The sequence below is a fragment of the Hoplias malabaricus genome, chromosome 6 (assembly GCF_029633855.1).
Source record: "Hoplias malabaricus isolate fHopMal1 chromosome 6, fHopMal1.hap1, whole genome shotgun sequence".
NCBI classification, from domain to species: Eukaryota; Metazoa; Chordata; class Actinopteri; order Characiformes; family Erythrinidae; genus Hoplias; species Hoplias malabaricus.
Window position 1 is genome coordinate 2825325 of NC_089805.1, and position 26877 is coordinate 2852201.

At 40.1% G+C, this 26877-nt stretch overlaps 1 protein-coding gene across 1 annotated transcript; it reads left to right on the top strand.

Annotated features, from left to right (window-relative positions):
• Positions 1-3560: 3560 nt before the first annotated feature.
• LOC136699345 (GTPase IMAP family member 8-like) lies at positions 3561-26877 on the top strand. The gene is made up of 4 exons (XM_066673996.1): positions 3561-3580; positions 24744-25391; positions 25564-26199; positions 26663-26877. The coding sequence occupies exons 1-4, from the start codon at positions 3565-3567 to the stop codon at positions 26761-26763; spliced, it is 1401 nt and encodes a 466-aa protein (XP_066530093.1). The 5' UTR covers positions 3561-3564; the 3' UTR covers positions 26764-26877.

Sequence of the window (26877 nt, forward strand, 5' to 3'; positions counted from 1 at the left end):
GGTAAGGACCTTTTTAAAAGGTGGGTTGTATTATAGTGTTACTGATAGTTATTCAGTTTGTCCTAATTTGGAGAGATCAGCAACTGGCTGCAAACACAAACAGTACATCCAAGCTGACATCTTCTGCTTTTGTCACCACTGTGGCAAAACTGGTGAAACACATTTGGGTGAGGTAACTGATTGGAGACATGGTCAGTGTGTAGAAGTTCAGCATTAAACACACACTCATTTATCCCGGCAGACCATACCCAATGAGCAATGACTTTGTCCAGGAGGCATCCGAACCAGATGCCCGAACCACCTCAACTGGCTCCTCTCGACGTGGAGGAGCAACGGCTCCACTCCGAGTTTCTCCCGGATGTCCGAGCTCCTAACCCCGTCTCTAAGGGAGAGTCCAGACACCCTGCGGAGAAAACTCATGTCAGCCGCTTGTACCCGCGATCTCGTTCTTTCTGTCACAACCCAAAGCTCGCGACCATAGGTGAGGTTTGGGACGTAGATTGAACCGTAAATTGAGAGCTTTGCTTGTTTTTAAACCAGGTTTTTGAAAACCCGACTTGAAGGCCTGGCTGGTTCTCAGGGATTGAGGATTGGAGCATCTCTTGCCTCTGATTGGATGTTCTTTTAGACTAAAACCTCCCTTGGTAGTGACATCACATACAATTTAGGACACTTGACAAGACATAGACTCCTGTTGACTGAGTATCCAAGATTTCTGAATCATGCTTTTGCAATATAAAGATTATATGTTAACACAAAGTAATATCATTCAGATAAAACCATGTTTTACATAATTCTTAACCAAATAACACTTCATACAAAAAAGGCAATTTTAAACACATGTAAATTAATTCCATTTTATTTTGATTCTTTAACTAGAATTACTTTTACACAGTCATATCCCACATGCAACTTCAAACAGTTTTAAACAGTTTAAAATGGGAATTAAGTCTTAATTCCATGTTCTTGATTAGCAGTTTTTACAGCAGGCTTAAGTTGAATCTTGCAGTGTCTCTGCCATCTCCAAAAATTCCTCTCTCTGAGACCTTGGGTCATAACCCATCCTGGAGTGTGGTTTATGACACTCTCTGAGTGTTATCTCAGATTCCAATCTGAGTTGGTGAAATGGGAGATGTCTCTGAAGTTGATAATTTAGATTCCCAAAATTAACGTCCCAAAAAGTCAAATTTCTTTTATTAGATATTAATAAAACATTCATCTGCCCCTACACTTATATTCAAAGAGTTTGAATTTTTCCAGTTGCCAGATAAGGTTACAAGGCTTGTTAAAGCATATTTTGAGGACATTCAGTTTACTTTTGTACAGGGGAATTTGTTACATCATAGTAGCTGTTAGAAATAGGTTTAATGACTGGATGTATGATTTCACAATTAGCATTTATGATGGCGATGGAGGTAGTAATCAGGGCTTACTTCATCGAAACACTCAATGAGTAACAGTAGATGTTAAAGGTAGCTGGTTGCTGATGGGAACCATAGAAATTGTGTGGCTGCCAGTAGAAAGAGAGTGGGGTGGGCCCTATGCAACGCTCTAATGGATTGGCATAAGATATTTTACATCTTGTCTTGTGTATGATTATAATTTGCTGCCATCCGCACTCACTTTTGACACCCATGTGTCACCCACGTTGCACCTGCATCTTGCATAGTAAGTCTTCCATATGACTGGAAAGTTTTCCTTCTAGTTTTGGTGCTGCTAACAACCAGTCTAAGGCCACTAAGGCGTTCTGTATAGCTATCACTAGTAAATCAAATATAGTGTTTACATGTGTGTCATGGCTATGGAAGCAAATCTGTCTCATCAGATTTTGAAATATTACCACTTTTGAATCTGTAGCACTGAATTTTTTTGCACTGAAATGATGCATCTGAATTTTGCTGCTTTTGAATTTAAGTCTTCAGATTTACACCTCTGAATATTTTGCTTCGAAATTATGCATCTGAATATAATTGCTCTTGAATAGAACTCGTGAATTTTCAAGAACACATTTTCACTGTTATTATTCAAGGTTAATAAATTGAGATAAAAATATTCAAGCTCAAAACAAATTCAAACAATATATTTTGAAGTTGCTCAAATTGAGTAGACGAAATTCAGATACCAAAATACGAGTTACAAAAAATTCAGATACATATCCGGGACACCAAGGATGAGCAATCGATTTATTAGGATTTTCTCTTTCACCTTAAATGCTGCACTAGTTGAATTCTGTCGCAGCTAGATGGCAAAATAAGAATACAACTTCCATACCGTGGAAAAACTACACGTTTAGCTTCTTTCCGCGGATATTATCTCTTTATTTTCAAAGTGTCTCAAAAATCTGAAATTTTTTGTAATGGCCCTGTGAACATAGCATGTGATGTGACAGAACATGTGGAAACATGAAATTTGGAGTATATGTCCTATGGCATTTTTATTTTTTAATTGTCAATTGTTTAATTGTCTGAGAACTGCAAGATCTCAGACAGTTCTCTTATTTTTCTGTTCTCCATGCTTAGTGTGGCACACACAATACAAAGATTGAGTAAACTTCTATTTTTTTTATCTTGTTTCAGGTGTGATTTCTACATTGCTCACACCTGTTACTTGCCACATGTGAATTTAAACAAGCATCACATGCTTGAAACAAAGTTATTTACCCACAATTTTGAAAAGGTGTCAATAATTTTGTCTGGCCCATTTTTTGAATTTTTAATTCTCTATTTTTTTGTGTTGTTCCACTACACACAAAGGAAATAAACATGTGTAATTGCAATATTTTTTTGGGAGAAATACTTTCCTGGAAAAATTTTAAGGGCGCCAACACTTTTGGTCATGACTGTATAAGGATAGATTTTAGTTTTTCATTTTTTTTCAGTAAAAAAAAGGTAAAAATAGAAGTACATAAATACTACTTAATATAAGTGATAAGATAACGAGGGGGGAGGGGGGGGGTACATGGATTTGGTGGACAGGTCTAGCAGACAATGGAGATACTTTTTAAAGAAACTGTGATTTTTCTGCTATTCATTGGTCATTTTGATATTACCTGCTGTGACGGAGTTTAATGCCCACATTTAACACGTGTAAAAAATTGAAAACCACTACAAATGGAGATATGTGTTTTTAATCGGGCAGTGACAATATGTATGCTTAAATGTTCCCCATTTTATACTGTAAATGTCTGTGAAATTTGTGGCTTTTCTGAAGTTGATCTAATTGTGCATTTACATGCACAATTATACAGTAAATTGTGTATGTGCAGTAAAATAAATCAGAAAACTAAACTGAATCTCACTGCATAAACAACCTAAATATGAATGAATAGTCTGTTTTAGTGGCTCCTCAGTTCTAACATTCCTGATTCAATTCATGCTTTCATTAACAAGTCTCTGCTGAGGTGAACAGGGAAAAGCCAAAAACGAAACTATGCAGAACCACATTCATAAGTTGTTTTTGATGAAAAGAACAGGTTATTTAACAGCTCCTCCTCTGCTTTTGCATATTTAAAAAAATGTGATCAAGGAACTTGATTCTTGTACTCAGCTCCTAGACTAACATGAAATGGCATCAAGTGAAGGTAAGGATGAAATATCTGTGAAACTGAACTATTTTGTGTACATTTTTTAAAGATTTACAACTTTGGTAACATTTTATAATACAGCCCATATTTAAGAGTATACTTTCCTTCATACTTAGCGTATTTTCCCTGTACTTACATTGTAACATGCCACCTTTTAATATGTAGTGAAAATAGTGAAATTTGGTGTTCCTAGGTCATTGTTTTATACATTAAGCCATTTCCTTATAATGGGTTTAAATGGGAAGGAAAAACCTCAACTTAAAATTGTTTATTTCGGTTTAAGTCATAGGTTCATTGTGTTAGCAGAAGGGATCATTTATTTTTTTCTTGTTAAACAGTTAGACTCTCTCATGCCCGGGATGTGTTCGCACACAGCCCAAACCCACCGTACACCTCGTGCACGAAGTTTGCTTAGTGTCCTGGGTCTTGAGTAAGTGAGTAAAAGTGGGGGTGAGTCCACAAAAAATTGCTTTTAATAAGACGGTAGAAAAATAGCATGAGGTTGAGTAAATTGAACATTTGTTATGGATTATAATGATGATGAAAATATTAGAATGGAGGAGGTTGGCGTGACTAAATCTCACTAAATCTCACTGCTTAAAAGAGTTTAAAAACCATCCTCTCAAGTGAACTGGGAAAACTCAAACTTAAATATCTGTGATTTGTTGTTTTTATAAAAACTGAAACTGGTTAGACTGGTAATTCGAGTCCTTAGAGTGCTGCAGTGACAAGGCATAGCAATTTCAGCAAAGACTGGATTATAGACTGCCCACGTTTTAAAGAAACTGGAGGAAGAGAAAAAAACTAAAAGATTTAGAAGAGAAACCCAAAAACACACAGAGGAAAGTAAGAAGAAAGAGCTACAAGAGCTGCAGTTAATTGAGCAGAGAGAGTGAGAGGAGGGTGAAAGAAGATGAGGAGAGGAGAACAGGAGAAGAAGTGGAGAAAACTAATGGAATTTAAGGACAAAGAGTGGCAGCTAAATCAAAACATGAAACAACAGTATGAACATGAGAGAAAAATGGAGATGGAGAGAAGAGCTCTAGAAGAGGGACAGAGTAAATGGAAAGAGGAGGAAGAGAAGAAAAGTATAGAGAATGAAGCTAATGAAAAGATAAAGCAGATGCAAACTGACATGGAAAACCAGAGAAAAACTGAGGAAAAACAAAGAGAAGAGAAATATGAAAAGGAATTAGAAGAGAAACTGAGGGCACAGAGAGAGTGTTTTAGAAAAGAAGCGGAAGAAAGAGAAAGTGCTCATAGAAAGAAAGAAATTTGGCTTTCCTTATTAACAGACATGAGCAAGAAAAGGAGAGACTGTGTAAAGAGACGGAACAATCAGCTCGACAAGAAGCAGAGAGAATTTTCTTTGCTAAACTTGATGAACAGGTTGAAAAATGCAAAAGAGACAGGAGAGGAGAAGGGATATGAGAGGTGTTTCAGTGAAGGAGAGAAGGAAGGTGCAAGAAAACTGGAAGTGCAGAGGTCTATACCTGGCAGAAACATTGATGCCACTATTAACATTTTATGGAATCTGTTTCCCAAGTAAAAATGTACAGTCAGACTGTTGAAGATTAGCAAGAAATAATTTAGGTTGAAATAGGTAACACTTATAAGAATAATAGGATCAAACTGCCCTAATGCTTTTAATAAATCATTGAAAAACCAGTAACTGGCTATTAATTGACTGCTGATTAAAAATGTATTAAGCTGTAACCAGTTAACCTTTTTCTAGGGAACTTTAATTTGTGTATAATTCATCATAATCTTTTGCACATTTTTGTAATGATACAAAGAAATGTATCTAATGCTCTTTAAGAACCATGGTGAGGTGACATCTAGTTTTCCAAACTGTATTTTTTCATGGAAATGTTTGGGTCAATTAGTATTTTTTTGTTTAATGATTCATTCTTCTTCTATATCCTTTTCTACAATCACTATCATCCTGCTCAGGGTTGTGGTGGGTCCTCAGTTGTTTTAAAATAGCTTTTATCTGAAATTCACTCCGGACATCAGCATTTGAGAAAGAGATTAAACACAGATGTGCAGTCTGCTTTACTGCCACACACACAACTTCACACAGAGAAAGGCCTGGTTTACATCATGGATTCTTACAGCCACATTTTTATTAGTTTATGTTATTGGTTACTACAGGAATATTAATCACATCCCACACTTACTTTATTATTAATCTTATTAAATGTCCCATTGCCTTATGTTATTATTCATTAAAGGATTCATTCAGAGATATCCTGTGTTTTCTGTTCTACTCTTGAATAACGTGCATACATTGGGTGACCAGATTTCTGATGCCAGGATGCAGTTCAGTTTTGGGGCTGAGGGGTTGAGGCAAATTGAAATTGAAATACACTGGCTTATGTTATACTCACAGTTTATTCCACACATAGAAATAATGTATGCTTTCCAAGCTGGTTGTTAAAACCACAAGCTTGTTTATCCATGTCATCAAACATATGCTAAATGGTTTGCAGACATTGCAGATGCTCATAGTTCTCATCAGTGTTGTTTTCCTGTCTAGTGAGTAGAAGTTTAAAAACTCATGTTAGTGAAGTGTGCTAAATACAAACCGGATTCTAAAAAAGTTGGGACACTAAACAAATTGTGAATAAAAACTGAATGCAATGATGTGGAGATGGCAAATGTCAATATTTTATTTGTAATAGAACATAGATGACAGATCAAATGTTTAATCTGAGTAAATGTAACATTTTAAAGGAAAAATATGTTGAATTCAAAATTTCACAGTGTCAACAAATCCCAAAAAAGTCGGGACAAGTAGCAATAAGTGGCTGGAAAAAGGAAATTGAGCATATAACGAACAGCTGGAAGACCAATTAACACTAATTAGGTCAATTGACAACATGATTGGGTATAAAAAGAGCTTCTCAGAGTGTCAGTGTCTCTCTGAAGCCAAGATGGTAAGAGGATCACCAATTCCACCATTGTTGCGCAGAAAGATAGTGCAGCGATACCAGAATGGTGTTACCCAGCGTAAAATAGCAAAGACTTTTAAGTTATCATCATCAACTGTGCATAACATCATCAAAAGATTCAGAGAATCTGGAACAATTGCTGTGCGTAAAGGTCAAGGCCGTAAAACTCTACTGGATGCTCGTGATCTCCGGGCCCTTAAACATCACTGCACCTCAAACAGGAATGCCACTGTCAAGGAAATAACAGAATGGGCTCAGGAATACTTCCAGAAAGCATTGTCAGTGAACACAATCCACCGTGCCATCCGCCGTTGCCAGCTGAATCTCTACAGTGCAAAGAGGAAGCCATTTCTAATCAAGCTCCACAAGCTCAGACGTTTGCACTGGGCCAGGGGTCTTTTAAAATGGAGTGTGGCAAAATGGAAAACTGTTCTGTGGTCAGATGAGTCACGATTTGAAGTTCTTTATGGAACAATGGGACACCATGTCATCTGGACCAGAGAGGACAAGGATAACCCAAGTTGTGATCAACGCTCCGTTCAGAAGCCTGCATCACTGATGGTATGGGGTTGCATGAGTGCTTGTGGCATGGGCAGCTTGCATGTCTGGAAAGGCACCATTAATGCAGAGAACTATGTTCAGGTTCTCGAACAACATATGCTCCCATCTAGACGTCATCTCTTTCAGGGAAGACCCTGCATTTTTCAACAAGATAATGCCAGACCACATTCTGCAGCAATCACAACATCATGGCTGCGTAGGAGAAGGATCCGGGTACTGAAATGTCCAGCCTGCAGTCCAGATCTTTCACCTGTAGAGAACATTTGGCGCATCATAAAGAGGAAGCTGCGACAAAGAAGGCCCAAGACGATTGAACAGTTAGAGGCCTGTATTAGACATGAATGGGAGAGCATTCCTGTTTCTAAACTTGAGAAACTGGTCTCCTCTGTCCCCAGACGTCTGTTGAGTATTGTAAGAAGAAGGGGGGATGCCACACAGTGGTCAACAATGGTCTTGTCCCAACTTTTTTGGGATTTGTTGAAGCCATGAAATTTTGAAACAACATATTTTTCCCTTAAAATGATACATTCTCTCAGTTTAAACTTTTTATCTGTGATTTGTGTTCTATTCTGAATAAAATACTAGATGTTGGCTCCTCCACGTCATTGCATTCAGTTTTAATTCACAATTTGTTTAGTATCCCAACTTTTTTGGAATCCGGTTTGTATTTATGGTCATGTTTATTGTAGTTATTATTATACCATCTACACCATAAAGGCTTACTCAGTTCATTGTTTTGTTGAATCAATACAAAGACACATTTATTAATATGCATATATAGTAGCAAGTCAACTAGCCAGGTGTTTGTGTATGGGGGACATAATATTTATCAATAAGTAAGTGCACAATTAAATCATGAAGAAAACAAATAAATAGATATTACTTTACTTCTATATTTATTTTATTATGAGCCTGAACTTTTTCCATGCCTGGAACATAGGCAGATGTGGCGGTGCTATTTATGTGACACACTTTTAGCACATAACTTGTTGGTCCCTGGGCCCAGATATATCAAGCCTGTGTATAACCCTAATGATCATTATTGTCAAGCGGGGTCCAGGGGTATGCTTGTCACATCAGCCCAAGCAGTTTCTCCTCCAAACCACCAGAGGTCACACTCACCTGAGTTCTAGCTTAGAATCCTCACCTGTCTCTGATGAGTCAAATAATTTGTAGAACATTTAAGCTCACTGTTTTGTTCCACAGGTTGCGAAGTATTGTTTGAACTAAATTGGCAGTTCTGAGCATTAGTTTTTGTATAAGCTTTTCCTGGGTTTTGAATCTTGGCTTTGGACTCGTTGGACGGTTTATTCCTTTGATCGGTTTACCCTTAGGATTATGGTTGCTTTTTCTCAGACGGTCTTCATGGTTTTTTGACTCCTCTTCACCTTGGTTTTTGTCTCTTGAATAAACCTGCTGCTGACTCCTAAACATTTTGTAAGACTGAAATTTATGACAATGCTCCTCTGGAAGAATGTTTTTTTAAATAGCCCATCAAATGATTCTGGTGAATTTTGTGGAAATAAATGGACAACATTCAAACATGAGATGAAAAAACCCAATATAGGCCTATATTACAGCAGCAACTTTGTGTAGAGTTCTTGGGACCCTGGGCCTGGTAGGCCTGTTAAGTAATCCATCTCTGCAGGGGTGAGTGTGGCTCCTGGAGGAGGTTCCAAAGTGCCTGTCAGTCCAAAATCAGTGACCACTAGAATTTTAAAGTAAACGCCTTCTTCTTAGACTCTCCCACCCATGAAAAGTTCCAAAAGTTAGAAGAAAAAAAAAACAAGCAGAAGCAAAGAGAGAATCCAAAGGCAAAATAACTTACTGGAAAACAAAAAACTGGCAAAATGCAAACTAAAATAAGTAGCAAATAACTGCAAAGAGTTGTAAAGTAACCAAGAATGTTATAAAAAATATACTTTTGATATGTTTTTTCTGTTTTGTGTTCACAACACAATACTTATACTTTCTGTCCTTGATTCTAAGAATTTTGTTTGCAGATTTACTTTTGCGTTTGTAGAACATTTTACACAAAATTCACTCCATAGGATAAAAATCCATGGACAAACAAAAAACAAGGAAACACTAAAAACTGGATATGAAAAAGATGAAAAGATGAGGCACAGTCATAGGATCTTAACAGTTCCCTCAACCTAAAGTGCACTATTCCGTAGCATGGAGAAACTCTGTCCTCAGAGGACCTGTGAGTGTGTGAGAGAACCACAAAGCACAAAAACCTAAAAACACAAACAAAACTTAGATACAAAAATATGATATAAACATCCCTAAGCAGGAGCTTAATACCACAAGGTAAAAGTGCAACAACAAAAAGTCCAAACACATAGCTCTCAGCTCTTGAAGCACTGACCATCTTGTCCTTTTTGGAGCACTGAGAAGTACAGTAGGACTTGGCACTAGAGCAAACAATGCAGTCAGTATATACACACACACACAGGACAACGAGTAATAATTTGAGAAAGAGGAAAGTCACACGAATAAAACGGGTCAGGATTTATGTTTCATTCGGCTGTTGACTACCACAATATACAGAATTGGTGGTTAAATCGCTTGTAATGGTTACTTTTTTTTTTTTTGTAATTACACAATAATAACCTTAAGCTCTCTTGTGGCTCTTTGGTTATAATATTTAGCCTGCCATTGCTGGTTGTGTCCCAGCCCTTGTGTGGTCTGTTTTATCTCTGGCTTTAATATACTGTCAATAATTGGTTGGAGTACTCGTTTTACTAAAAATCTCTGAGCTGGACTTGCTTTGAGGCCTTGGCTTGGTGTAGTCTATTATAGCCACGTAAGGGCAGAAACAGTGATTTATAAAGAAATACGTTGTGTACAAATGAAATACGTTGTGTACAAATGAGCGTATATTTAAGCTTGTTTTGACCGATGTGTAGCCATAACTCTTAGCAGAGAGAGCACTAATTGGTAACATCATGTGGTAAAATAGAGAATTGCAAGTAAACGTGCAAACCATCTTCCCACGTATCTGTCTATAATGTTTAAAGATTAAAGAAGAATTAAGGATGATTAACACTCATTTATTTAAAATAACTTCATACAATAATTAATTTTTAGTATTCTAGCTTGTTTTATTTCACTCTGTATTTTATTCAGATTTTTTCATTTAAATTATGTAGTGGAGTATGGATCCAGATCAAGAAATGAAAAATTAAGACTCTGACTCTCCATTCTGGTTATTAAAAGAAGTGGACAGGACCTGCATTCCAAAGAGTGTGTGTGTGCTGAAAGACTATGCACCCCCACCCACACACACACATACACAAACTCATGCACACACCTATATCTGATAGCAAAGGCTAAGCAGAACACTTTTCAGTGACCCCCAGGATGACAGTGAGTGGTCATCTTCAAACTTTATGACACCAGATGACTACTCCCCCTTCTTCTTCTGGACATTAAGTGGTACCCCCAATTTTATGACCCCATTAAGCCTAAAAGATCAATCAGAGCCTTGGAGACCAGGATTAAAGAACCCCAGATTTATTATCGTCAGCGTCAGAATGGCGACCCTTATCTTATCACAAAAATCAACAGATGACTCAGGACTGCCGATGGTGACCTCTCGCAACCCGAGTTCTAACCAGACAAACAGCATGGACCAACAGTGCCCCCATTTTTCGCCCTCTCTCCTAACAAATCATCTTGGACGATTTATATCTCGGACATATTGATAATATACTCGATATCTATATATATATATTTGATAAAAATACTCCAGTATACTCAATATGCTATATTACGGCCTGCCTCGTAAGTGACAACGCCTACGCTGACCCAGCCTCAACGCTCCCACGAAAAAGAACTGCAGGAGCCAGGCTGGGCCTCTCTCCAATCACCTCAAAGTGCTGCTGTACCCATCGAGTGGTTGAATCGCAAAAAAGAGTTCCTCAGAGCTGATGTCGAATTAAGTCTCTTGATAAATTTACCCACTAATTAAATCATTTAGCAACACATTATTCCCAAATCATATAGCCTAGCCAATTATTAAATTCGAACTGGTTTCACCTGCATTGATTCCGTGAGATTTCGATGATTGTGCTATGTTTATCAACTTATTATCTTTCCTTTTAATAAAGTGTTTCCATTATTTGAAATAATACAGTGTGTGTAGTTTGTTCCTTAAGAGTCTGAAAATCCCGAGAACTCATCGCTAGCGTTGACAGTATTTCAATCTCTAATACATTATTAATATTTTTGTCATTTAATTCAGTAATAATAATAATAATTATTACAAGTGATAATCACCATTAAACCTAACCAACACAAATACTGTTACTACGCTACAATTATTTTATCTATTTTGTTATATCTCACAGTAATAATTTGCAATGTGCTTTTTAAACTCTGTTTTGAAAAGTGCTATAAGTTAATTAATATTAACCTATTATTATTATTATTATTATTATTATTATAAATTAAGCTACATAATAGACAGTAATTCGTCATGGGCTGGTAATAGCTGCAGAAAATTTGTCACGAATTGCCCTGTCTAGTGTGTTCCTGCTCTGTTTATGTTTCCCTTGTTTACTGTCATTCTTTGTCTCTTTGTCCTCTGAGTTCTATCCTTGTTTTGTGCTTTGTCTCAATCCCACCATGTGCTTGTGACTCCTCATGTGATCGCCCCCCTCGTTTGTGTCATTTGATTCTTGTTCCCAGGTGTATCTTATTTCCCTTTAGTCTATAAGTCCTGTCCCGAGTCTCAGTGTTTCTCCACTATTTACTTTCCTGTGTTTGGCTCACGCTGTCTCTGTCTCTGTGTTTTGGTTTGTCTTGTAATTCTAGGTTTTTGTTTGATTAGTTTGTTTTGATTAGTTGTTTTTAGGTAGTTTTTCCTTGTTTACCTCTGTCTCCCTGGGTTTTTAGCGTGACATAATTACAAGCCTAAATAGCTGTAACTTGCACAGAATCACAGGTCTGTATAAATATGCAAGAGGCTGATACACTGTGTCATAATGTTTTTTTTTTTATTTGGAGCTCCTAAAAGTAGTTCACTGATTAATAAGGCAACAAAATGTTTTCGGAGATCATGAAGATGATCTCATGCTATTTTCTGGCTTTGGCGCACGCAAAACCTCATGTTGATATAATGTTTCTTTTTGCTGTTGTATCCATTGACCAACAGGTGTCATGTTTTGATGTGTTCTTTCATACCTGGCCAGTGTACGCGTTCTTTTGCACGTCGGAGACATCCTTGTACTCCTAGCTTTGAGGAATGAATTCTGTGCATAATGTTTTCCCTGATTTCTTCTGGAATGATTCCTCGCTCTCCTCTAAACACTATTCCATGCTGGTAAGTCTGTTCATCTTGAAAGTGGTAGTAGTGTGTTACTTCTTATGGTGAATTCTTTTTGGTGTCTGACCCTCCTGTTTGACTTGTATGGATTAGTTTCTGAAGTTTCGGCAGCCTGCACCTCTACAGACTTAGTAATCCTGATCCAAGGACCCTTCGTCACTCTTCATCACAGCAGTCCTTGGGAGTCGATAGAGGTTAGAATGTTGGCCTGCTGTGGACCTAGCTGAACGTCATGGAGGGGCCTGTACTGGTAACCTAGGTGAATCTAGCTCAGGAGCCATATGGGTTATTTCCTCCTGTCCCTGCTGCTGCACTTCTGGGACTGCCCTCAACTCAACCCGATGCACCTGTCGAACCGGTACTTCTTCGTATGCTGGAACCACAGAATACACAATAGATGTAGGGGTTCCAGTGATCTTGAATCTTGTTCCGCCCAGTACAGTGATTTCTCAAAAAGACCAGCTGCCCTTCCTCAAAACCCGCAACCTTCACCTGTTGATTATTGTTCCGGTTTGGCCTCTGAGCCTGCTCCTCTGATCTCTGCCTCTCATGCTCATGAACACTTTGTTGATGCTTCTGAATCCATTCATCCAATGGTTCCATGGAGTGATTTCTCCAGTTCCCAACAGAAAATCCACAGGCAACCTTGGTTGACGGCAAAACAAGAAAATAAGGAGTCTTTTTCAGTGTTCTGATGAGGGGTGGTGTTATACACAAACGTCAGCATGCGGCAGGTGACTTGGCCAATGTTTCTTTTCGTCAGAGGGGAGTGTTCGCACGGAACGGTTAAACCGTTCATATTGCCCATTCCCTTGGGTATGATATGGGGTAGTTCTACTTTTCTGAAAGCCATACACTTTACACAACTGCTTGATTAACAGGCTTTCAAAATTCCGTCCCTGGTCAGAGTGGATGCGGACTGGAGGGCCAAACCGATAGAACCAATGCTGTACCAATGCCTGAGCTACAGTACTCGCGCTCTGGTCTTTAGTAGCGATAGCTTGGGTATACTTAGTAAAAATGTCAGTTAATATTAATACATTTTCTTTGACGTTGCTGGCAGGCTCCAAGACTGAGAAGTCAATTGCCAAAATTTCATTTGGGTGAGTAGCCTGAAGGGTTCCCCGAAACGCCCGAACTTTAGGCTGAACAGCCTTTCCCAGTGTACACCTTTGGCACTGTTGGCACCACCATTCCACGGCTTCGGCCATATTCAGCCAAAAACATCGGTCCCGTAGCAGTTGAAGGATTCTCTCTGTGCCCTGTTGTCCATGATAATCATGCACACTATGAAGGACCTCCTTCTGTAAACACTGTGGAAGAAGAAGCTGAAAATACTCTGGTCCACCACCTGGAGGGTGAACCAGGTGGTACAATATCCCCTCACATTCAACTAGCTTGTCCCACTGCCGGATCAATATCTTACTGAGGCCCCCTAAAACTTCCTGTTCCTCGACTCCAGGACGATGCCCTGTACTTCGAAACTTCCATACTTGTCCAATTACTGGATCGGCTCTGTGCAGTACACTCAGATCACTAGAGGAATGCCCCGGGAACACAACCACTTCCTTACACTGGCTCCTTGTGACACTTGTTTGTTCTCCCACCACTGCCGCCGTCACTAGTGGCGGAACCTCTGTCCCCACACCGAAGTGCTCCAAATATTGCCTAGACAGAGCATCAGCATTCTGGTTATGTTTTCCAGGGTGATATTTGATACTAAAATTAAAAAATGCCAGCTGAGAGGCTCACCTTTGTTCCACTGCTCCAAGCTTGGCAGTCTGCAAATAACAAAATGGGTTATTATCCGTGAATATGGTAAACTGATAACCAAGTAGATATTCTCTAAACTTTTCAGTCACTGCCCATTTTACTGCCAAGAGTTCAAGCTTCATGGAACTATAGTTCTCCATATTCCTCTCAGTGGGTCTTAACCCTCTACTGGCAAAGGCAATCGGCCGCACTTTTCCATCCTGCTCCTGCGAGAGAACCACTCCAAGTCCCCCATGGCTGGCATCCACCTCCGTGATGAAGGGCTTGTGAAAATCAGCATATGCCAAAACCAGGGTGGAAGTAAGTCATTCTTTCAACATTTGAAATGCACGTTCACATCACTCCAGGATGCATCCAATGACACCTGAGGGGTTTTCCCTTTCCGCTGTGGTCCACTTAGCTTACCTACCAGGTGGTGTAGCAGTGCTGCCCATTCAGAGAAACCCTCCACAAAGCATAGGTAATAACTTGCGAAGCCAAGAAAGGAACGAAACTCCACCAGTTGACGGGGGCGCTTCCATTCTTTGACCACTTTGACCTTTGCTAGATCAGTTGCCAACCCCTCAGACAAAACCGTATGTCCCAGGTAACTTACTTGATGTTGGAAAAACCGACATTTTGACAATTTAACTTATAAATCCTGCTTCTGTAGTTGTGAAAACACTTCCTCCAGTCTTTCCTGATGTTGCGCTACTGTGGCTGAAAACACGATCACGTCATCGAGGTACAAAACCACAGATTGATACCAGCATTTCCCAAACATGTGCTCCACGAGGCGCTGAAATGTACCTGGCGCATTGCAGAGTCCAAAAGGCATACGGTTAAATTCAAACAAACCGAAGGGAGTACAAAAGGCTGTTTTAGCCTTGTCCTTTTCAGCCACTGGCACTTGATTGTACCCACTGGCCAGGTCGAGAGTAGAAAACCATTTGGCCCCACCCAGTGCATCCAAGGACTCTTCAATTTGTGGAAGTGGATATGCATCACAGCAGGTTTTTGCATCCAGCTGTCGATAGTCCATACACTATCGCAAACGTCCATCTTTCTTGGACACCAAGACAATTGGAGAAGAGAATGGACTGCTACTTCAGCTATCAAGAAGTTGCTGAATGTGGGCTTTCACAGTTTCATACTGGGAGGGGGGAATCCGCCGATAAGGCTGGCGCACTGGAACATCATCTAGTAGTGGAATTTCATGGCTAATCATGGAGGTACACCCCCTCCTTTAGCAAAGATGTTGCCATATTTGGAGAAAATGGCCTTAGCCTGCAAAGCCTTTTGCTCCATCAACTCCTCAAAATCAACCCTCACCAGTTCTGCAGGACTAGTACACAACACCTCTTGGGTGGATATGACCACCAGACCATCTTCCCAAGAAGGTGTAACAGAAACAGATGGCATTGGGCCTGAAGAATCCACTGCATGCACAGTGCCCAGTACACGGCGAGGTGGAAGCCAGACATCAGCTCTGCCCACATTTACCACACGAAAATAGGATACAATCTCTACAGCTTCCAGCTTATAATGTAAACTGCTAGTAATGTAAACACTACACTCTAGTGAAGGGAATTTTGGCTCTTTTTGGGGAGCCGGCTCTTTTGGCTCCTAAATGGCTCTTTGTTTTACCACTTATTTCCGCTGGTACAGAACAATATTACCTACATTTTACATGACTATATGGACAAAATATTATTGTTCAATATTAAAAATAATAAATAGTGTTGCAATGGCCAACTGTTTTTATGGCTGTCTTGTAATAACTCACTGATTGCACTTGCACATTCAATTGTATAAATAACTGGATTTTTATTTAAACACCTTAATAAAAAATCACTTGTAAACTCTGAAATATAGCCAATGGAACCTAAAAGGTAGGTATTACAAAATAGCTTATTTGTCAGGACATAACAGAAAGCTGACAGTCGCGGAACACAGTAAACAGTCTTTTTAATGTCGTTATCCAAAAGAGTAATCACAAGGCAGGCAAAGTTCAAAAACAGGAGCAAACAGTACCTCAGAGGATGGACAAAAACCGTAGTCAAAAACAGGCAGAGTTCGAAAACCAGAGAATGCAAACAATACCAACAGGGACAAGACAGGAGACGTAAATCGTGAACACAGGCAGGAAGTAGGCAACAGGAGACCGTCAGACAAAGTACAAGGGAACGCGTTGTATGCATGGGAGAACCAAAGCAATACTCGGCAGGGAACAGTTCTCAGAGTGAGGTATATATAGGGAGACAAACAGGTGTGTGTAATCAGAATTCTGGTGAGGGAGACCGGCGGGTAGTCATGTGACTGACAGGTGCATTCTGGGAATTTGAGTCCTGAGATGTAGGCGTGACAGTACCCCCCCCCCGAAGACACCGGAGGAGGCCTGGAACGAGGACGACCACGACGATGACCACCCAGCGGAACAGAGTCACCGGAGCTATGGACTTCTGCACATGCGGAGGACTGAGATTGCCGTGGGTTTCTGGATCGAGACATAGGAAGGGACGGAGCGGGATTAGATACTGATCCTCTCGGGCGACCTCTGGGACGGGGAGCCGGCTTCTCAGGATGACGAGAGTGAAACGCCAACACGAGACCCGGATCATAGATGTCCTTTGCTGGTACCCATGAACGCTCCTCAGGACCGTACCCTTCCCAATCAATAAGATATTGAAGAGTTCCTCCACGTCTACGAGAATCCAGCACCTCTCGCACAGCATATGTGGAAGAGTCCCCAACGTCCAATGCCGGGGGCGGAACGTCGTCGGGCTGCAACTCATTCAAAGGGCCTGGTACCACAGGCTTGAGGAGAGACACATGAAAGGAATTAGCAATACGGTATTGTGCAGGTAATTCCAACTTATAAGTAACTTCATTAACTTTATCAGAAATACGAAAAGGACCAATGTACTTGGGGAGGAGCTTCCTGCACCTCCCCTCAAACCTGATATCCTTTGTAGCCAACCATACTCTTTCTCCAATCTGGAATAACGGGGAATTTGATCTGTTCCTATCAGCTTGTTCCTTATATCGGGATAGGGCCTCTGTGATGTGAAGATTAGTTGCCTCCCACACCTCCTCACTGCGTCTCATCCACGAGTCGACTGATGGAATTCCAGATGTTGCTGCAGTCCAGGGTGCCAACGGGGGTTGATAACCTAATATACACTGAAATGGGGTGAGACCTGTAGTCGAGTTAACCAAGGAGTTTTGGGCTATTTCGGCCCACACCAAGTACTGGAACCAGTCTTGTGGATTCTCATGACAATACATTCTTAAAAACTTTCCCAGCTCCTGATTAACCCGTTCACACTGGCCATTACTCTGGGGATGATATCCAGAGGTAAGACTAACATTTACCCCTAGGTGTTCAAAGAAAGCTTTCCAGACATGTGACGTAAACTGAGGACCTCGATCAGATAAAATGTCTTCAGGGATTCCATAATGACGGAATATATGTGTATATAAAGCTTTAGCTGTATCCAGGGCCGTGGGTAATGAAGGAAATGGGATGAATTTAACTCCTCTAGAGAACCGATCGATGACTGTGAGGACTGTAGTAAATCCCTCTGATAGAGGTAGGTCAGTGACAAAATCCAGCGCCAAATGCGACCATGGACGTTCTGGAACAGGTAGAGGCATTAATTTACCTGCCGGAAGGGTTTTAGGTGTCTTTGCCTGCGCACAAACTGAACAAGATGCTACAAATTCATGTACATCCGTTCTTAATGACCCCCACCAATAAAGTGCTAGAATAAGCTGTGTAGTGCGTCTCTCTCCGGGATGACCTGATGACAGTGACGAATGGGCCCAGGTAATCAGCCTATTACGAAACTCTGGCGGTACATAAGTTTTGCCTTCCGGACAAGCTTCAGATACTCCCTTAGACCGATTTTCTTGTGCAATCAGTTCGTCTAATTCCCATCTGATAGCTGCCACCGAAACGGAGGAAGGTAGTATAAACTTATTTGATTCTTCACCTTTCTCCCCTAATTCATTCTGATTAAAACGAGAGAGCGCATCTGCTTTAAGGTTACGATTACCTGGCTGAAACGTGATGGAAAACCGGAACCGGGAGAAAAACAGCGACCACCTAGCTTGCCGAGAGTTCATACGTTTTGCAGTACGAATATATTCCAGATTCTTGTGGTCAGTTAGGACTGTGAAAGGATGTAGAGAACCTTCTAGCCAGTGTCTCCATTCCTCTAAAGCTAACTTTACCGCTAAAAGTTCTCTATCTCCGATACCATAATTTCGTTCAGCAGGTGATAATTTATGCGAAAAAAAAGCAATGGGGTGTAACTTAGGAAGTTCTCCACTACGTTGAGATAGTACCGCCCCTACACCCGTCTCTGATGCGTCTACCTCAACCACAAAGGGGAGTTCAGGGTTAGGATGTTTTAGTATGGGAGCGGTAGTGAAGGCTGTCTTTAGACGTTCAAAAGCACTTTGGGCCTGAGCAGACCAACACAAACGATGAGGACTACCCTTCAGTAAAACAGTAAGTGGGGCTGCAATAGAACTAAAATTCCTAATAAACCGTCTGTAGAAATTCGCAAACCCTAAAAAGCGTTGAAGCTCTTTCACGTTAGTTGGGACTGGCCAGTTTACGACCGCCTCAACCTTCTGGTCGTCCATGACTATACCAGACACACTGATAACATATCCCAAGAATGAAATGGTTTGTTGATGGAATTCACATTTTTCTCCTTTGACAAATAGGTTATTGTCCTTTAGACGCTGAAGCACTTGACTGACCTGTTTTATGTGAGTTTTAACATCAGGAGAGTAAATCAAAATGTCATCAATGTACGCAATTACAAATTTTCCCAACATGTCCCTGAAAATGTCATTGATAAACTCCTGGAACACAGATGGAGCGTTTGCCAACCCATAGCTCATCACTAAATACTCATAATGTCCCTTGGTAGTACTAAAAGCAGTTTTCCACTCGTCACCCTCCTTAATTCGCACTAGATTGTAGGCACTACGAAGGTCCAACTTGGAGAAGATGGTAGCACCTCTAAGTTGCTCTAATGCAACTGGAATAAGGGGTAGAGGATATACAAATTTCTTAGTTATATCGTTCAGAGCACGATAGTCTATACAAGGTCTTAGTCCACCATCCTTCTTTTTGACAAAGAAGAAACCCGAAGATATTGGAGACTTTGATGGACGTATAAACCCCTGTGTTAGAGCTTCTTTGACATACTCTTCCATGACTCTTTCTTCTTCCAAATTCAAAGGATAAATACGTGATTTAGGTAAGGTAGCACCTTCTACAAGTTCTATCGCACAGTCATACGGCCTATGCGGGGGTAGTTTAGTAGCTTTTGTTTTACTGAAGACTTCTAAGTATTGGGAATAAACGGGAGGAATTTTTACTGACACGGTTGAATCTGGACTCTCCACGGAAGTGGAATGGATAGAAATGTTTTTAAGGGTTAAACAGTTTGTGTGACAAAAGGATGACCAGGAAGTGATTTCGCGTTGGCTCCATGAGATAGCTGGGTTATGAATTTCTAACCATGGTAGTCCCAAGATAATCTGAAAATCCGCCTTGGGTAATACCAAGAATGAAAGCCACTCGTGATGCAGGAAACTTGTCTGGAACCAAACAGGAACTGTCTCTTGTGAGATGAAATCTCCTCCAACGGGAAGGCCATCAAAAGCTCGGACTTGGATCTGTTTGCACAACTGTTTTGTCTTAATTCCCAGCCGGGTAACGAGGGATTGTTGAATGAAGTTTCCTTCGGCTCCAGAATCTATTAGCGCTGAAACGACAAGAGAAGTTCCTTGGCAGTACACTTTGACAGGTATGAGAAAGGATTTTGATATTAACCCTTTTGTGGGTACACTCACCAAGTTAGCATGAAAGTTCCTCTCCAGGTTTTGAGTCCGGACTCGCGGAGGTAAGCGTGTACAATCACGACGAATATGATCAGATCCTCCACAGTATAAGCATAGTCCACCGTGGAGACGACGAAGGTGCTCTTCATGAGAAAGTTGCATAGTATCGCATTGCATAGGATCCGAAGGAGGATTAGGACAGGGAGCTTGACCTTGTACCGGGCGAAAAGGAAAACCAGGAGCGGATTGACACTTAACAACTTCTTGTCTTTTACACGGTGGCCGGGGACGTTTTTGTAGGAGTTGGTCCAGGCGGATGGATAAAGAAATTAACTGATCTAATGTCAATCCGTCATCTCGACAAGCCAGTTCCGTGAGTATTTCTGGATTTAGACCATTACGAAAAACATTAATGAGTGCAGGTTCATTCCAACCACTACCAGCAGCAATAGTCCGAAACTCTAACGCATAAGCGGCAGCTGTTCGGGCTCCTTGCTTAAGGGTGAGAAGGATCTCACCACAAGAACGTCCCTCAGTAGCATGGTCAAATACTTCCCATGAAAGTAGTGACAAATTCGGGATACGTGTTACTGACTATATTGTTCCAAATAGCGGTGGCCCACTCAAGTGCTTTACCAGACAGACGGGAGACCAAAAAAGCGATTTTTGCCTGGTCGTTACTGGGAGGAGAATTCTCAAAAAATATAGAACATTGCAATAAAAACCCGCTACATTTAGACGGATCACCTTCAAAAATCTCCGGTTTACTGACAGGATAACGAGAATTCAAACTGACAGACGCTACAGGAGGACTGGGATTAGGGCTAGGAGCAGGAATACGAGCTATAAGGGCGTTAACACTCTCCAACACTTGTTTCAGCTGGAGCTGTTGACTCTGTTGTTGTTTAGCGAGAGAATCAACAGATTGAGTCACGCTAGCCAACATTTGCTGGTGTTGACCTAGCATCTGGCCCTGACTAGTTATAGCCATTCTGACGGCATCTGTGTCCGCTGTCTGCATGTTGGCCGAGTATTCTGTCAGGACATAACAGAAAGCTGACAGTCGCGGAACACAGTAAACAGTCTTTTTAATGTCGTTATCCAAAAGAGTAATCACAAGGCAGGCAAAGTTCAAAAACAGGAGCAAACAGTACCTCAGAGGATGGACAAAAACCGTAGTCAAAAACAGGCAGAGTTCGAAAACCAGAGAATGCAAACAATACCAACAGGGACAAGACAGGAGACGTAAATCGTGAACACAGGCAGGAAGTAGGCAACAGGAGACCGTCAGACAAAGTACAAGGGAACGCGTTGTATGCATGGGAGAACCAAAGCAATACTCGGCAGGGAACAGTTCTCAGAGTGAGGTATATATAGGGAGACAAACAGGTGTGTGTAATCAGAATTCTGGTGAGGGAGACCGGCGGGTAGTCATGTGACTGACAGGTGCATTCTGGGAATTTGAGTCCTGAGATGTAGGCGTGACATTATTAAATTAAATAATCACCCATTTCTGGGTAATAAAATAAACAAATACTCTGCAAAGTGCAAAACAGCAGCATTCAATGGTAGTGATTAAAACAACCACAACTGTCAACAAACATTTAACTGATTTAACATTTTCTTCAACTATGTTTTGGAAGGCAGATTGGCATTCAGGAAAACCAAGTGTCTCAGCTTGGAGGGTTGGATCTTGCTTGTTGTTCTCTGATTGGCTGAATGACAAGCCTTAGAAAAAAATGGCTCGGTCTTAGATGGAAACCAGCTCTCATCGTTCACTTACAAGAGCCGGCTCTTTTAACCGGTTCGTTCGCGACCGACACATCACTACTCAGTTTCAGAGTTACACACAAAAGACAACCACTTCACAACACTCAGTCTGGCAGCAAGAAGCAATGGCAGGAAGTAAGAAGAGGAGCCAAGAGCCAGCCAACCACCTTGTCTTTTCAGTCCCTCCAAAGTCCAGTCAGCTGGACAGGATGTCACTAAATGTAACAACTTATGCGCTGTCCCTATGTTCTCTTTCAGTGTTGTGACTGTTAATATATTTTCATGTGTCACTACCAGTTCTGTTACTGCATGTACAGGTTTCCTTTGTTTAGTGGTCTCCACTCTAGTCCTACACATAGCAACAAAGTGGTCATCTTGTCCAGTTTTCTTACATTTTTTCAGAAGAACTTATAGTTAGGCCTTTCTTACACTAGTCATTTGACTTCAGCAAAGTCTGCCCCACATCGTATATAAACCACTGTCATTTCCGGAAGCAGAGATCTTACAACAAACAGCAGCAAGATTTAAGAAGAGACAAAATCATTGATGTACTTAACTCAACGCATCTTGCAGATCTCTGATTACACGTCACAAGTTTTGTGAAATCGTTTCTAGATCTTAAATATATGACAAAATATTTTATATGATAACTATTGCCCTATATTTTTGTGCATGACAATTTAAACATATGGCCTTAAGTGTAGCATTAAGAGACATTCACTGTTCTGTGAGTTTATACATACATTTTGTGTCTGTGCTCCAAAGATATTGGTGACATTGATTCTTTTGTAAACACAATGGGTGATATTATGGTCAGCAAAAATGATTGAGGAAATGTCCATATCTTCGATAAGTCAATAATGAAATTATTGTAACAGGCTTACTGGGGTCACTGTGAGAAATTTGTTCCTCCGGGTGCTTTTGTTTCTTCTCAGGAGTGAATTAATTATGCTGGTGTATAAGGGGAACATGCCATATTTAATTTCGTTAGCCAAACAGGCCCACTTCCCTTGTAGATGAACACTGAGTTTTGTTACTAAATGCATCTTACAGAGCTTTGCTTGCACCTTGCAATATTTGCGAAACAGCTCCTAGATCTTTATTATACAACAATCTTTAATTTTAATCAATAAATGCTCTATACATTTGTGCAGCTCACTGTGTGTATAACAGACAGATGGCAAATCATTCAGTTTTCAAAACTGAATGAATTTGTTTCTTTAGTCCAACAATGATTAGAGATTTATTAAAAGCAAAAGTCAAGAAATAGAGGTAAACATGTTCCTATTTAGACATTTTTAAATGCATGACACTACAGAATGGATTCAAACTATTTTTGCAAATAATATCTGTGCTAAGATTTGTAGGTGGCATAGGTAAGACACATGTGGACTGAAAAAGAAAATTCAGTTTATCATTTTTTTATATTTAACCAGGTAAGTAATAAAAATTATATTACAGGAGTTAAAAGGTAACAAATGTATGCTTATAAAGACATATCTGTTTAAGGACTTCTCAACTACTTAAGGACAATGAAGAGGTAAAGACAAAAAAGGAAAAAGATACTTTTGCTGTTGACGGGACAACAGAAGGAATCTGAACCTTCACATTCTAAAGATCAAAAGATCTGAGACCCCACAGTTGTGCTGTTTGGAAACTTTTCCAACTCCAGCTCTACTTTTAACTTTGGAGATAATATTCTGCTTGTCCAATGCCCTATAGATAATACTATATCTGAAAGATTGTTCCCAAATCAAAGTAGATATTAGCAATATCACTGTAATTAACATACCACACTTGCAAGAGAATGGATGCCTGAACTCTGAATGTCTGAAAATATAAAGCCAAGTGGTATGGTTCTTTTTGGGTGTTATAGGTTTAAAAGAACTTATGGTTTTATATTCTAGATAAGAAGAACCAAGAAAGCATATATATATGCTATTATCTACAAAGTGTAAGATGTCTTTTAACTATTTACTGTTTTGCATGTTAATGTTTTTTAGTTTGGTTGCATGGTGGCGCAGCATGTAGTGTCGCAGTCACACAGCTCAGGTTTTCCCCCACAGTCCAAAAGCACATGTTGGTAGGTGGTTGGGTACTCAAAAGTGTCCGTAGGTGTGTGTGTGTGTGGGTGGCCCTGCGAAGGACTGGTGCCCCCCCCCTAGGTGTGTTCCTACCTTGCGCCCATTGATTCTGGGTAAGCTCCGGACCCACCACGACCCTGAACTGAATAAGCAGTTACAGACAATGAATGAATGAATGTTTATTATTTTGCATGTATCACAGGCTGTGTAATTTCATGTGTCCAGATGTAAAAGGAAATACATATATATGGCCAAACAACTTGTAGACATCTACTCTACCATTAGGTTTTCCTGAAAACAGCAATTCAATAACAAATGGCCAACTCCATACCTGTGTTTTAGTAACAGCTGTTCTTCTACTTCACTCACCTGTCATTTGAAGAACAGAGATTCTGTCGTTGCTCCGGGCTCAGCATAAACTGCAATATGTAACTTTTGGAGGAGGGTAGGAAACCACCCTTATCCCTTCCCCCTCCTCCTAAATATCTTGTTAGTTCTCTACATAAATGTACCCAATATGCATAAGTGCAACAGTAATAATTGGATCAATTCAGATGTTCTTCCCATGTTTCAGTGTCAGAAATGAGGATGATTCTCCTGTTTATGCACAGATTACAGCAAACATCACTAAATGTTTTACACAGTTCAGCAAATTTGCATAAGCTTTTCAGGCCTTTTCTTTTAGATAAACTAATAAATAAGTAGTTTGAAAATAAGAAATATGTTTAAAATGTGGCTCTACTCCTCTGTGAAACATTTCTCTCTATAAATGTAGTCCATTTGCACAAATTAAGGACAACAGTAAAAATTGGATCAGTTAATATTTCCCCCTCATGTTTCAGTGAGTGAACTGAGGATTATTCTCCTGGGGAAAGACAGAACAGAGATCAGCAACGTAGGAAACTTCATCCTGGACAGAGCTGCACTTGATCCTGAAGCTCCTCCTCCTTCAGTAGGACAGCACACTGAGACAGTCAGAGGACATGTGGAGGGAAGATACATCACACTCACCAGTGCTCCTCATCTGTTTCATCATCAACTCTCTGAAGAGGAAGTGAGTGAGAAAGTGATAGACTGTGTGTCTCTGTGTGCTCCTGGACCTCACATTATAGCGGTGGTCCTAAAGCCAGACAATTTTACTGTGACAGACGGAACCAGACTGGATCATATCCATGACTCTCTGCCTGAGAAATCATATAAATACACCCTAGTGCTCAAAGTACAAAATGTGGAATCAAGCTCAAGGGCACGTGAAGCTGAAATTGTCTCTCCTGAGATAATTACAAAATACACTTACAAGCATGTTGAGTTAAACAGTGAATGCAGTTGTACTGATCTTGTGGAGATAATGGAAAAGATGGTTGCGGAGAATGGAGGGGGTTATCTCCAGTGGAAGAAATCCCACAACACTCAATTAAAACTACAAGGAAAGAGAACAGCACGGAAGATGTCTGAAGAAACAGTGCCGGAAAAGAACACCAAGGAAAATTGTAAGTATAACTTCATTATTTATATAATTTATTTAATTATTAGTATTCTTTATTTATTTATAATTTATGTGTATTTATGTATTATGTTTATTTGTTTTTATATAACCTATTCTCATGTACATATTTCATTTTTAGTTTCTGAATGTGATCTATATTGTATTTCCTTTAACAGTGTTTCAGAGACTGAACTTTATTGTGTGTGGGAGTGATGCAACACTGAAGTCCTCCATATCGGATCTTATACTGGGTCAGAAAGAGTCCAGTCCACAGTCCAGCTCAGTGTGTGTGAGGAAGGAGGGAGAAGTGTGTGGACGTCTGATCTCTCTGGTGGAGTTGCCTGCTCTCTACAACACACAGAGCTCAGAGGAGGACGTGATACAGGAGATTCTCCGCTGTGTCTATCTTTTTGATCGTGGAGTTCATGCGTTTCTCCTCATTGTTCCTGAAGGTCCTCTCTCTGATGAAGACAAAGAAGTAATAAAAAAGACCCAGATGATCTTTGGATCCCAATTCAACAAACATACAATATTCATCATTAATAAAGACACTCAGCAGGAGTCACTGGAGATAAATGAAGCCACTAAAGATATTATTGAAACCTACAAAGGACAAGTTTGTGTTTTGGATGAGAGCAGAAATTCAGTGCTTTTAGAGCAGGCTGAGGAAATGGTGATGAATAACAGTGGAAATTGTTACACAACAGCCATGTTTCTGCATGCGCAGGTGACACAACTGTTACAGTACAAGTCAGACATTGAAGAAATGAAGAAAAATAATCTTCAAGACAAAAATAAACATCTGATTCAAGGTAAGTACATTTAAATATATAAAAAATAAGACTCAATGTATGAATTAATTAAAACAAATAATGTTTATCATACATTTGTGTAATCTCTCAGAGATCATGTCTTATTTATCTGTGACAGGGCTGGCAGCTCTTGTGTTTTTGACATCTCTAAGCAACAAATTGCAATACCACCATTTTTTGCCCTTTTTTTTATTGTAGAACTACATAGTGCTCCTGTGTAGTCAGTGGAGCTGAGAGAATGGACAGTGAATGTAGAAACGAGGAGATCATAACCTTAAGGTTGATTGGTGTATAATGTTACCAAGTGTAATGACATGCCAGCTGTCGAATGCACATGTATTATTCACAATAGAACTGTATTTCCAAAGGGAAATCATGAACTCAGTTGTATTTCATTAGTAGCTAGCAATTTAAAGTTCATTATTAATTGATAAAATATTGTTTTTGTATAATCCTCATACAGGAGGTCTGAGAATTGTGCTGCTGGGGAAGACCGGAGTGCTGCAGGAAACACCATTCTGGGGAAAAAGATTTTCACTGAGTTACTTTCATCTAAATCTGTGACCAGTGTGTGTCAGAAAGAGTCAGCTGATATCAGACAGAGACTGATCACTGTGATTGACAGTCCAGGAGTGTTTGATACAAGAATTCTCAATGAAGAGATCAGGAAGGAAATCA